At 41.9% G+C, this 13,350-nt stretch overlaps 1 protein-coding gene across 1 annotated transcript in view; it reads left to right on the top strand.

The window, feature by feature from the left end:
* Positions 1 to 13,350, top strand: part of TSHR (thyroid stimulating hormone receptor) — a 173,913-nt gene that overhangs the window by 156,936 nt on the left and 3,627 nt on the right. The window contains exon 10 of the mRNA XM_004262300.3: positions 11,214 to 11,402. Within this exon, the coding sequence (XP_004262348.1) occupies positions 11,214 to 11,402 (189 nt within the window). The remainder of the gene's footprint in view (positions 1 to 11,213; positions 11,403 to 13,350) is intronic.

Raw genomic sequence — 13,350 nt, forward strand, 5'->3', positions numbered from 1 at the left:
TTTGTAGTTTTTTAAGGAACCTCCATACTGTTCTCCACAGTGGTTGTATCAATTAACATTCCCACCAACGGTGTAAGAGGGTTCCCTTTTCTCCACACCCTCTCCAGCATTTATTGTTTCTAGATTTTTTGATGATGGCCATTCTGACTGGTGTGAGATGATATCTCATTGTAGTTTTGATTTGCATTTCTCTAATGATTAATGATGTTGAGCATTCTTTCATGTGTTTGTTGGCAGTCTGTATATCTTCTTTGGAGAAATGTCTATTTAGGTCTTCTGCCCATTTTTGGATGGGGTTGTTTGTGTTTTTGTTATTAAGCTGCATGAGCTGCTGATAAATTTTGGAGATTAATCCTTTGTCAGTTGCTTCATTTGCAAATATTTTCTCCCATTCTGAGGGTTGTCTTTTGGTCTTGTTTATGGTTTCCTTTGCTGCGCAAAAGCTTTTAAGTTTCATTAGGTCCCATTTGTTCATTTTTGTTTTTATTTCCATTCTCTACGAGGTGGGTCAAAAAGGACCTTGCTGTCATTTATGTCATAGAGTGTCCTGCCTATGTTTTCCTATAAGAGTTTGATAGTTTCTGGCCTTACATTTAGGTCTTTAATCCATTTTGAGCTTATTTTTGTGTATGGTGTTAGGGAGTGATCTAATCTCATACTTTTACATGTAGCTGTCCAGTTTTCCCAGCACCACTTACTGAAGAGGCTATCCTTTCTCCACTGTACATTCCGCACCCTTTATCAAAGATAAGGTGACCATATGTGCATGGGTTTATCTCTGGGCTTTCTATCCTGTTCCATTGATCTATATTTCTGTTTTTGTGCCAGTACCATACTGTCTTGATTACTGTAGCTTTGTAGTATAGTCTGAAGTCAGGAAGCCTGATTCCTCCAGCTCCGTTTTTCATTCTCAAGATTGCTTTGGCTATTCGGGGTCTTTTGTGTTTCCATAGAAATTGTGAAAATTTTTGTTCTAGTTCTGTGAAAAATGCCAGTGGTAGTTTGATAGGGATTGCATTGAATCTGTAGATTGCTTTGGGTAGTAGAGTCATTTTCACAATGTTGATTCTTCCAATCCAAGAACATGGGATATCTCTCCATCTATTTGTATCATCTTTAATTTCTTTCATCAGTGTCTTATAATTTTTTGCATACAGGTCTTTTGTCTCCTTAGGTAGGTTTATTCCTAGATATTTTATTCTTTTTGTTGCAATGGTAAATGGGAGTGTTTTCTTGATTTCACTTTCAGATTTTTCATCATTAGTGTATAGGAATGCCAGAGATTTCTGTGCATTAATTTTGTATCCTGCTAGTTTCCCAAATTCATTGATTAGCTCTAGTAGTTTTCTGGTAGCATCTTTAGGATTCTCTATGTATAGCATCATGTCATCTGCAAATAGTGACAGCTTTACTTCTTCTTTTCCGATTTGGATTCCTTTTATTTCCTTTTCTTCTCTGATTGCTGTGGGTAAAACTTCCAAAACTATGTTGAATAAGAGTGGTGAGAGTGGGCAAACTTGTCTTGTTCCTGATCTTAGTGGAAATGCTTTCAGTATTTCACCATTGAGGACAATGTTGGCTGTGGGTTTGTCATATATGGCCTTTATTATGTTGAGGAAAGTTCCCTCTATGCCTACTTTCTGCAGGGTTTTTATCATAAATGGGTGTTGAATTTTGTCAAAACCTTTCTCTGCATCTATTGAGATGATCATATGGGTTTTCTCCTTCAGTTTGTTAATATGGTGTATCACGTTGATTGATTTGCGTATATTGAAGAATCCTTGCATTCCTGGAATAAACCCCACTTGATCATGGTGTATGATCCGTTTAATATGCCGTTGGATTCTGTTTGCTAGTATTTTGTTGAGGATTTTTGCATCTATGTTCATCAGTGATATTGGCCTGTAGTTTTCTTTCTTTGTGACATCCTTGTCTGGTTTTGGTATCAGGGTGATGGTGGCCTCGTAGAATGAGTTGGGGAGTGTTCCTCCCTCTGCTATATTTTGGAAGAGTTTGAGAAGGAAAGGTGATAGGTCTTCTCTAAATGTTTGATAGAATTTGCCTGTAAAGCCATCTCGTCCTGGGCTTTTGCTTGTTGGAAGATTCTTAATCACAGTTTCAATTTCAGTGCTTGTGATTGGTCTATTCATATTTTCTATTTCTTCCTGATTCAGTCTTGGCACGTTGTGCTTTTCTAAGAATTTGTCCATTTCTTCCAGGTTGTCCATTTTATTGGCATAGTGTTGCTTGTAGTAATCTCTCATGATCTTTTGTATTTCTGCAGTGTCAGTTTTTACTTCTTTTTCATTTCTAATTCTATTGATTTCAGTCTTCTCCCTTTTTTTCTTGATGAGTCTGGCTAATGGTTTATCAATTATTTTTATCCTTTCAAAGAACCACCTTTTAGTTTTATTGATCTTTGCTATCGTTTCCTTCATTTCTTTTTCATTTATTTCTGATCTGATTTTTATGATTTCTTTCCTCCTGCTAACTTTGGGATGTTTTGTTCTTCTTTCTCTAATTGCTTTAGGTGCAAGCTTAGGTTGTTTATTCGAGATGTTTCCTGTTTCTTAAGGTAGGATTGTATTGCTATAAACTTCCCTCTTAGAACTGCTTTTGCTGCATCCCATAGATTTTGAGTCGTCGTGTCTCCATTGTCATTTGTTTCTAGGTATTTTTTGATTTCCTCTTTGATTTCTTCAGTGATCACTTCGTTATTAAGTAGTGTATTGTTTAGCCTCCACGTGTTTGTATTTTTTACAGATCTTTTCCTGTAATTGATATCTAGTCTCATAGCATTGTGGTCGGAAAAGATACTTGTTACAATTTCAATTTTCTTAAATTTACCAAGGCTTGATTTGTGACCCAAGATATGATCTATCCTGGAGAATGTTCCATGAGCACTTGAGAAAAATGTGTATTCTGTTGTTTTTGGATGGAATGTCCTATAAATATCAATTCAGTCCATCTTGTTTAATGTATCATTTAAAGCTTGTGTTTCCTTGTTTATTTTCATTTTGGATGATCTGTCCATTGGTGAAAGTGGGGTGTTAAAGTCCCCTACTATGAATGTGTTACTGTTGATTTCCCCTTTTATGGCTCTTAGTATTTGCCTTATGTATTGAGGTGCACCTATGTTGGGTGCATAAATATTTACAATTGTTATATCTTCTTCTTGGATCAATCCCTTGATCATTATGTAGTGTCCCTCTTTGTCTCTTCTAATAGTCTTTATTTTAAAGTCTATTTTGTCTGATATGAGAATTGCTACTTCAGCTTTCTTTTGGTTTCCATTTGCATGAAATACCTTTTTCCATCCCCTTACTTTCAGTCTGTATGTGTCTCTAGGTCTGAAGTGGGTCTCTTGTAGACAGCAAATATATGCGTCTTGTTTTTGTATCCATTCAGCCAATCTGTGTCTTTTGGTGGGAGCATTTAGTCCATTTACATTTAAGGTAATTATCGATATGTATGTTCCCATTCCCATTTTCTTAATTGTTTGGGTTCGTTATTGTAGGTCTTTTCCTTCTTTTGTGTTTCTTGCCTAGAGAAGTTCCTTTAGCATTTGTTGTAAAGCTGGTTTGGTGGTGCTGAACCCTCTCAGCTTTTGCTTGTCTGTAAAGGTTTTAATTTCTCCATCAAATCTGAATGAGATCCTTGCTGGGTAGAGTAATCTTGGTTGCACGTTTTTCTCCTTCATCACTTTCAATATGTCCTGCCACTCTCTTCTGGCTTGCAGAGTTTCTGCTGAAAGATCAGCTGTTAACCTTATGGGGATTCCCTTGTGTGTTATTTATTGTTTTTCCCTTGCTGCTTTTAATATGCTTTCTTTGTATTTAATTTTTGACAGTTTGATTTATATGTGTCTTGGCGTATTTCTCCTTGGATTTATTCTGTATGGGACTCTCTGTGCTTCCTGGACTTGATTAACTATTTCCTTTCCCATATTAGGGAAGTTTTCAACTATCATCTCTTCAAATACTTTCTCAGTCCCTTTCTTTTTCTCTTCTTCTTCTGGAACCCCTATAATTCGAATGTTGGTGCGTTTAATGTTGTCCCAGAGGTCTCTGAGACTGTCCTCAGTTCTTTTCATTCTTTTTTCTTTATTCTGCTCTGCATTAGTCATTTCCACTATTTTATCTTCCAGGTCACTTATCCATTCTTCTGCCTCAGTTATTCTGCTATTGATCCCATCTAGAGTATTTTTCATTTCATTTATTGTGTTGTTCATCATTGTTTGTTTCATCTTTAGTTCTTCTAGGTCCTTGTTAAATGTTTCTTGCATTTTGTCTATTCTATTTCCAAGATTTTGGATCATCTTTACTATCATTATTCTGAATTCTTTTTCAGGTAGACTGCCTATTTCCTCTTCATTTGTTAGGTCTGGTGGGTTTTTATCTTGCTCCTTCATCTGCTGTGTGTTTTTCTCTCTTTTCATTTTGCTTATCTTACTGTGTTTGGGGTCTCCTTTTTGCAGGCTGAAGGTTCGTGGTTCCTGTTGTTTTTAGTGTCTGTCCCCAGTGGCTAAGGTTGGTTCCGTGGGTTGTGTAGGCTTCCTGGTGGAGGGTACTAGTGCCTGTGTTCTGGTGGATGAGGCTGGATCTTGTCTTTCCGGTGGGCAGGTCCACATCTGGTGGTGTGTTTTGGGGTGTCTGTAGACTTATTATGATTTTGGGCAGCCTCTCTGCTAATGGGTGGGGTTGTGTTCCTGTCTTGCTAGTTGTTTGGCATGGGATGTCCAGCACTGTAGCTTGCTGGTCGTTGAGTGAAGCTGGGTGCCGGTGTTGAGATGGAGATCTCTGGGAGATTTTCGCCGTTTGATATTACGTGGAGCTGAGAGGTCTGTTGTTGACCAGTGTCCTGAAGTTGGCTCTCCCACCTCAGAGGCACAGCACTAACTCCTGGCTGCAGCACCAAGAGCATTTCATCCACATGGCTCCTTAATTTGGGATGATTCATTGTCTATTCATGTATTCCACAGATGCAGGGTACATCAAGTTGATTGTGGAGCTTTAATCTGCTGCTTCTGAGGCTGCTGGGAGAGATTTCCCTTTCTCTTCTTTGTTCTCACAGCTCCCAGGGGCTCAGCTTTGGATTTGGCCCCGCCTGTGCGTGTAGGTCGCCGGAGGGCGTCTGTTCTTTGCTCAGACAGGACGGGGTTAAAGGAGCCGTTGATTCGGAGGCTCTGGCTCACTCAGGCCGGGGGTAGGGAGGGTCACGGAGTGCGGGGCGGGCCTGCGGCGGCAGAGGCCGGCGTGACGTTGCCAGCCTGAGGCGCGCCATGCGTTCTCCTGGGGGAGTTGTCCCTGGATCCCGGGACCCTGGCAGTGGCGGGCTGCACAGGCTCCCCGGAATGGGGGTGTGGATTGTGACCTGTGTTCGCACACAGGCTTCTTGGTGGCGGCAGCAGCGGCCTTAGTGTCTCATGTCTGTCTCTGGGGTCCGCACTTTTAGCCGCGGCTCGCGCCCGTCTCTGGAGCTCGTTTAAGCAGCGCTCTTAATCCCCTCTCCTCGCGCACCAGGAAACAAAGAGGGAAGAAAAAGTCTCTTGCCTCTTTGGCAGGTCCAGACTTTTCCCCGGACTCCTTCCCGGCTAGCCGCGGTGCACTAACCCCCTGCAGGCTGTGTTCACGCCGCCAACCCCAGTCCTCTCCCGGCACTCCGACTGAAGCCGGAGCCTCAGCTCCCAGCCCCGCCCACCCCGGCGGGTGAGCAGACAAGCCTCTCGGGCTGGTGAGTGCTGGTCGGCCCTGATCCTCTGTGCGGGAATCTCTACGCTTTGCCTTCTGCACCCCTGTTGCTGTGCTCTCCTCCGCGGCTCCGAAGCTCCCCCACTCCGCCACCCGCAATGTCCGCCCGCGAAGGGGCTTCCTAGTGTGTGGACACTTTTCCTCCTTCACAGCTCCCTCCCGCTGGTGCAGGACCCGTCCCTATCCTTTTGTCTCTGTTTATTTTTTTCTTTTGCCCTAACCAGGTACGTGGGGAGTTTCTTGCCTTTTGGGAGGCCTGAGGTCTTCTGCCAGCGTTCAGTAGGTGTTCTGTAGGAGTTGTTCCACGTGTAGATGTATTTCTGGTGTATCTGTGGGGAGGAAGGTGATCTCCGCGTCTTACTCTTCCGCCATCTTCCCAGAAGTCCTATGTCTGAGTCTTTAAGAGAGTAAATCTTAAGTGTTCTCACCCCACTACATCTCACCACATTACATCTGTATGAGATGATGGATATGTTAATTAGCTTGATTGTGGTAATCATTTCACAGTGTATACATGTATCAGAACAGCACTTTGTACACCATAAATATATACAATTTTTATTTGTCAATTATACCTCAATAAAGTTGGACATTGTTTTAATTAATTTTTTAATTCAATAGAAGAGATGGAAGATACAGTCAAGGAATTTTACCAGAAGATTCAATAAAAATAATAGCAGAAAATTATAAGAAAAGATGGAGATATGTCTGATGGTTCCAGGATGGTCCTTTTCCACTTACCAGGAATTCCAGGGAAGAAACTCAAGTTACTGTGTTATTCCAAGGCACAAGTTATCCTGGGAACAATACCAAAAATTGTCTTACAGGTGAAGAGCACAGGTCTCCAGATTGAAGGGACCCCTCTATCCCAGTGTCCAGCACAATAAATGAAAAAAGATCTATATCTACATCAAGGCACACTTTCATGAAATCTCACACCAGGGAAGAGAAGGCCATATAATTATTTCACAATATACACATATCTCAAATCATCATGTTGTACACCTTGCACGTAATATATGTCAATTATATCTCAATAAAGCTGAGAGAGAGAGAAGGCTATAAAAGCTGTCAGAGAGTAAAATCACATCAATGACCAAAGAATATATGGAATCTAAATAAAAAAGAAAAATGGTTCTGAAGAACCTAGGGGCAGGACAGGAATAAAGACACAGAGGTAGAGAATGGACTTGAGGACACGAGGAAGGGGAAGGGTAAGCTGCGACAAAGTGAGAGAGTGTCATGGACGTATATACACCACCAAACATAAAATAGATAGCTAGTGGAAAGCAGCTGCATAGCACAGGGAGATCAGCTCGGTGCTTTGTGACCACCTAGAGGGGTGGGATAGGGAGGGTGGGAGGGAGATGCAAGAGGGAGGGATATGGGGACATATGTATACTGATAGCTGATTCACTTTGTTATACAGCAGAAACTAACACACCATTGTAAAGCAATTATACTCCAATAAAGATGTTAAAAAAAAAATGACCAAAGAATAAGAACCTGAATGGCACCATACTTACCAAAAGCAACACTGGGTGCTAGAATTCAATAGAGTAAAGCCTTTAGAATTCTGAAGAAAAGTGATTTGCAACCTAAAATTTATAGCCAGGTAAAGTGTCAATTGAATACAAGAGTAGGGAAAAAAGTCATTTTCAGTCATACAAGGACTCAGAAAATATCTTGCATATATGACCTCCAAAAAATTACTTGGAAATGTACTCCAGGGAATTCCCTGGTGGTCCAGTGGTTTGGACTCTGCACTTTCACCACTGAGGGCGTGGGTTCAATCCCTGGTGGGGGAACTAAGATCTTGTAAGCCGGGAAAAGAAAAAGAAAGAAAGGAAGGAAGGAAGAAAAGAAAGAAAGAAGGAAAAAGAGAGAGAGAGAGAGAGAGGGAGGGAGGGAGGAAGGAAGGAAGGAAGGAATAAAATGTACTCCAGTGAAATGAGGGAGAAAACCAAGAAAGAAGACAACACAGAATTCAGGAAGAGACTTGCGCTGGAGAGAGGGCAGAGACTTAGAGAAGCGTGAACTGTAGACATTGGAGGAACCATGGGTTTCAAGCTGGAAAGCAACAAAACTTGTTCTTTCCAAGTTTTAGAAAGAACATCCTGTCCTAAGTCTGAAGGCAGAATTAGTAGACACTTTCTGGGAGACGAGTCCGGAAGTTTTTGCAAAACTCAGTTGAAATGTAATTCAGACCTAAACTAAGGTGGTGGTTATGAGAACCATGACACTGTAGACCCATAAACAGCAGAGCTGAAATCTGATTGGGGGTCTAGCTCAATTGCATTTTACTGTAAACATTCATGGCATGAATACTGAACAAGGACAAGAGAGAATCCACAAGGACATAAGCCCTGGAAGATGGCACTTGGTGGGCAGGAAATAAAGAAATACCAGCAGGCTTAGAGGGAAGAATCATTCCATTGGGTAATTTTGAAAAGAGAGACAGTGCTACATCCACTGGGAGGTATAGGAGCTCCTACCTTCCTTTCTGCAACACTCAGAGCTGTCTGATTAAAACTTTAGATCTCTGCAACAGAGGTTAAATTTTTTTAAAAGGGGGGGTTGAAGGGGAAGCCGTTGTTCCCCTTGCTTGACTCTGTAAGGGCTGAAGTAGCACCAGTGCAGCAGCCTACATCAGGAGAGGGCCGTACCTCAGAGCACTTCAGGATCAGTAGGCTTAATGGATACTTAGAGCTACATCAAGTGGCTCATGCCAGTGGGGAGTGAGATGGCTCCAGATAGATTCTAATTTGGGCTGTAAGCAGTCTGTGGCCCTGAGATGAGGTTGGAGAGGAAGGCAAGGGCCAGATCTGCAGGGCCTTGACAAGCATGGTATGAAGACTAGATGTTATTCATGTACATTAGGAAGTCACTGCAAGGTTTTGAGCAGGAGAATGACCTTGCTCCACCCATATGTTACGACTACTCTACTGCTGTGTGGAGAATGGACTGGAAGGGAGTAAGAGCTGACAAGAAAACTACCACAGCAAGAGATGCTGTTAGCTTGAACCAGAGAGCTTCCATTAGAGATGCAAATACGAGCTCTTCTGGAGTTCACATCCCTGTATTTTGCTCGATTAAATGGACGAGGAGCAGGTTGGTGTCAGGGTGGGGGATTAGAAGCTAAATTTGGGATGGATCTGTCAAGTTGGAGATGCCTGTGAAAAATCCATATGGAAATGTCAAATAAGCAGTTGACTATATACGCCAAGATCTGGGCTGGAGCTGTATTTGCTTGGTTCCTTGCTTCTGATTTGAGCTTAACTCCAGATTGTGGCAAGGAGGGCATTAACATTGAACACCTACTATAGGCCAAGTACCAATCATGTTACAGATGTTTCCATCACAAAGTTTATGCACATTTTCCAAAAACGCCTTCCCAATTCAGCCCCACTAGAGGCTACCTGGGAAACGCTCACTGCAGACACTCAGACAAATCAGGGAGTAAATTCCTCCCCCCCACCAGGTTGCTAGCGAGTTCCTGGAGGGGTTGCTGCACCTGGATCTATGTTCAAAGACTCCAGAGACCTGAAGATATGAAGGAGCCTGGTGATAATCCCAGCCCCCAGCCACTGAGCTGTCCTAACCTTCAAGCCTTCCCGGCTGAGTCCCAGACAGCACAGAGCAGACACAAACCATCCCCTCCATGCCCTGTTCAAATTCCTGGCCCACAAAAGCTATGCCTGTGATAAAAAGATTGTTGTTTGATGCCATTTAGTTTGGGGGTATTTTGTCATGCAGTAACAGGAATGGTTACTAAAGTGTTTTCTCAAGAAATATCTATTTAAAGACACAGACCTACTAGAGAATGGACTTGAGGATACGGGGAGGGGAAAGGGTAAAAAAAAGAAATATCTATTAAAATGCAAACGCACTACTTGGAAGGATAAACTCTTTCAGATGAACACACACAATCAGTGTATCCAACAGACAGCAAAGCAGAAAAAAGGAGCCAAGAGATGCTCTCCTGTTTCACCGACAGAAAAGAGACACGTAAGTGGCCTCCAGAAAACCGGAGGCATAAAGATGGCCACACCATGAAGACACATGGCTAAAAGAGAAAGAGATGCATCCAAAGGAAGATGAGGCAGGAGAGCAAAGTCCAGCCTCATTTACCTCACAGTTGGGCTTAATTCCTCAACTCTCTCACTAACCACAAAGTTATTCATTTAGGCCAGTTTTTCCAAATGTACTTGCTTAACGTTAAAAATCACCTGGGGATCATATAGTAACAAGCACCAAGGGTAATTATTACCCCCAGGCAAGTTTGGGAAATGCTGAAATATGGAATTTTTAAATTAAATATTAAAAAAAAGCGAACGTGACAGCCTCCCCCCAATAATCACAGTTCTGCAGTGAATGGGGTTAATACTCAAGCTTCCTGTTTATAAAAAGCAAGTTGCAAGTTCTAGCAGCCTTGAACCCTGAGAATGTAAATCCCAGCTAAGTCCAATTACAATAATGTGGAGTAGAAGTTGAAAATATTGGAATTCATTTGCTAATCAGTCATTACTAATTACATGAAACATTAAAAATATGATTGTAAAAAGAAGGAATATTTAATGAAGGTCAATTTAATTCAATTGATAAAATATAAAATAAGAGAGATGTTAGTTTAAATATTTATGGTCTTATTCAGGCTGTTACTCAACACAAGTAAAAATGATGGAGCAAGATACATAACCTGGATTCTGTGGGACTGAGAAAAGAGCAGGAAATGTCACACTAAAAGCCATGAATTAATTCTACTTTAGTAACTGACACTAATGTCTACACTGTCCCCAGCCTCACCACCTCAATCTGAATCTCATTTCAAATTGTTAATATAAATCCTGGAGTTTTCTTTCCCGGAATACATTTAGAGCCTTCTAAGGAATCTGTGGCGAGATTGTTCTGAGTCATGAAGCCACCATGTAACTGGTTATGACTCCCAAGTTCTGCGTCATTAGGAGAAGACTTTCATGATACTGGTATTGATCCATATCGATGAACACTTTATCAATCCCAAAACCCTAGCCCCCACAGAGACTGGGAGCAATTTAGTCCCCTCTGAGCCTGTTCAAATTTATTGCTCTTGCCTCCTGAGACCATTTAGTAGTTATATGATGTAGTTTTCCAGAGTAAAATTGACATCCATCTCTGATTCCCAGAGTTTGTGTGTATTGTAATGGGTAAAACAAAATGTCTGCTGAACTATGTATTATTTGTACTGATAGATCCTGGAGTTCTAAACAACAGAAATGGAAGTCCCTTGCAACATACCAACTTAGAAGCATAATATCCATCCTTAGACCAGTGGCTGTGTGTAATAACTCAGAGTGCATATTCTACAGCAGAAAGCATCGTGTCATCTCCCCATTAATCTCAGGCCTGTCTGTCTTTCTGGCCAAGAACTGGAAGGCCCTGGCTGCTCACCATCTCTCTGTATCACTGTTCTCTCCCTCCCAGGGATGTCTCTCATACCAGTGTTACTGCCCTGCCATCCAAAGGCCTGGAACACCTGAAGGAACTGATAGCAAGAAACACTTGGACTCTAAAGAAACTTCCACTTTCCTTGAGTTTCCTTCATCTCACACGGGCTGACCTTTCTTATCCGAGCCACTGCTGTGCTTTTAAGAATCAGAAGAAAATCAGAGGGTAAGTGACAGTGTCTGGAATAAGTGACAAAAGGCTTTGGTTGAAGTTGAATTAATTTCTGGGTTTGAGGAAGAAGCTCTGTGGTTTGAAAACCAGGAGAAGAAGAATTTGGAAACATCCGTCAGAGACATGAAGTTCATGGGACACAGTGACTGCAGACCGAAAGGGTTGCAGATAAGAAATAAGGCCTGTGTCGCTGGATCACAGCAGGGGAGGGAAGGATTTTAGGTGATGTTGTAGGAGAGGCAGGAATCTTGTAGAGGTTACACGACATGGTTTCTGGCCTCCAGACCCAACCCATATTAGGTGCCACAACTATGAGGACGAACTTAGGAACAACACGAGCAATTGGATTACCTGGTCAGTTCAGGCCTTGCAAATGTCACAGCTCCCTGGTTACAGTGTGGGCTTTGTAGTCACCTGGGTTTGTGTCCCAGCTTTGCCACTTCCTAGCTGTGTTATCCCACCCTACTCACTTAACCTTCCTGAGCCTTTGTGAAGGGAGATCGTAATGCTACCATTTACAGAGGTTTTGAGAAGAGCAAATGAGAAACTGAGTAGAAAACACCTATCACCATGACCTGGAATTTAAGTTCTCATAATATGTATTATTTTATTAACAGGCTGCTTGTGGAGCTGCAAAAGAGGGATGGCCTTCTTTTTCTCCCATGCTCTCTCTGAATCTTGTCTTCACCTACAGTTTCACTCTGCATCATTTCCCCTTTTGTGTCTGTTCTTCATTTATCTCTTATTCACTCCCTCTTGGCTTCTATATAATATCTGCGGGTTGACTTCCTGCACTCAGACTAGCAGTTGTAAATAAGTTGGGATCTAGCTGTGGGGATAGAAGCAAACAGGAAAGTTGAACAGCTGTGCAAAGAAAGCTACTGCGGGCATAACAGTGGCAGAAAACTAGGAGTGGGATACGGGGACGGTGTCAGCCAGCCCTGAGCAGAAAAGGGACCAGGGACGGGCGGGAGGCTAAAGTGGACCCCAAGGGCAGTATCCAGATTTCTCGTCAACCTCCAAACAGGTTGGAATAGGCAGTCCACCAGGCATTTTAAGCAGAGCTCAATAGATGAATCTGCTCAGCAGCTAAAGCCAGTTAAAGAATGCCATTTAGGGAATTCCCTGGTGGTCCAGGGGTTAAGACTCTGTGCTTCCACTGCAGTGGGCACTGGTTCAATCCCTGGTCGAGGAACTAAGATCCTGCATGCCGTGTGGCGTGGCCCAAAAAAAAAAAAAAGAATCCCTTTTGATATCAGTCTGGAGAGCTAGTGAAACACTAAATCTTACTTCCATAAGCATGTCTGAACAATAGTGTCCATTTATTCATTTGTTCAATAAATATTTATTGAGCACCTGTTATGTGCCTGGCACTGTCCTATCCACAGCAAGAGCCTTCTTGCATTTTGTTAACATTCTAGAATGGGAAGTCAGAAAAGAAACAGGCAAACAAAAAGAAGATATTAGATAGTGCTGTGAAGAAAATAAACACAAGGCTCAGGCAATGTATTAAGGAAGACGAAGGAAGCCTCTTCTGAGGAAAGAAAATCTGAGTTTAAAACTGAATAATGAGTAGAGGCAGCCATGAGTTTTTCAGGCAAAGGGAACATGGAATTCTAAAGCTCTGAAGAGGAAAAAAAATAATAATAGTAACCAAAATATACATGGCACTAACAATGTTCCAGGTGCTGTCATAAGAACTTCAAAATGATAAACTCATCTAATCCTTTAACAATCCAAAACGAAATAGATACTCTCCCTATCCCGTTCTACAAATGAATAAACCAATGTTCATAGACCTTCCCAAGATGAAACAGCCAGTAAATAGTAGAATCAGATCCTAACCTAGGCAGACTGGCTCTAGCATCCATACTTTTTTTTTTTTTTTAAGTCACTGCTGTTCTTGAACCGGTTGCAGACGAGAAATAAGGACCAATGTCAG

Source organism: Orcinus orca, chromosome 2, assembly GCF_937001465.1.
Source record: "Orcinus orca chromosome 2, mOrcOrc1.1, whole genome shotgun sequence".
Lineage (NCBI taxonomy): Eukaryota > Metazoa > Chordata > Mammalia > Artiodactyla > Delphinidae > Orcinus > Orcinus orca.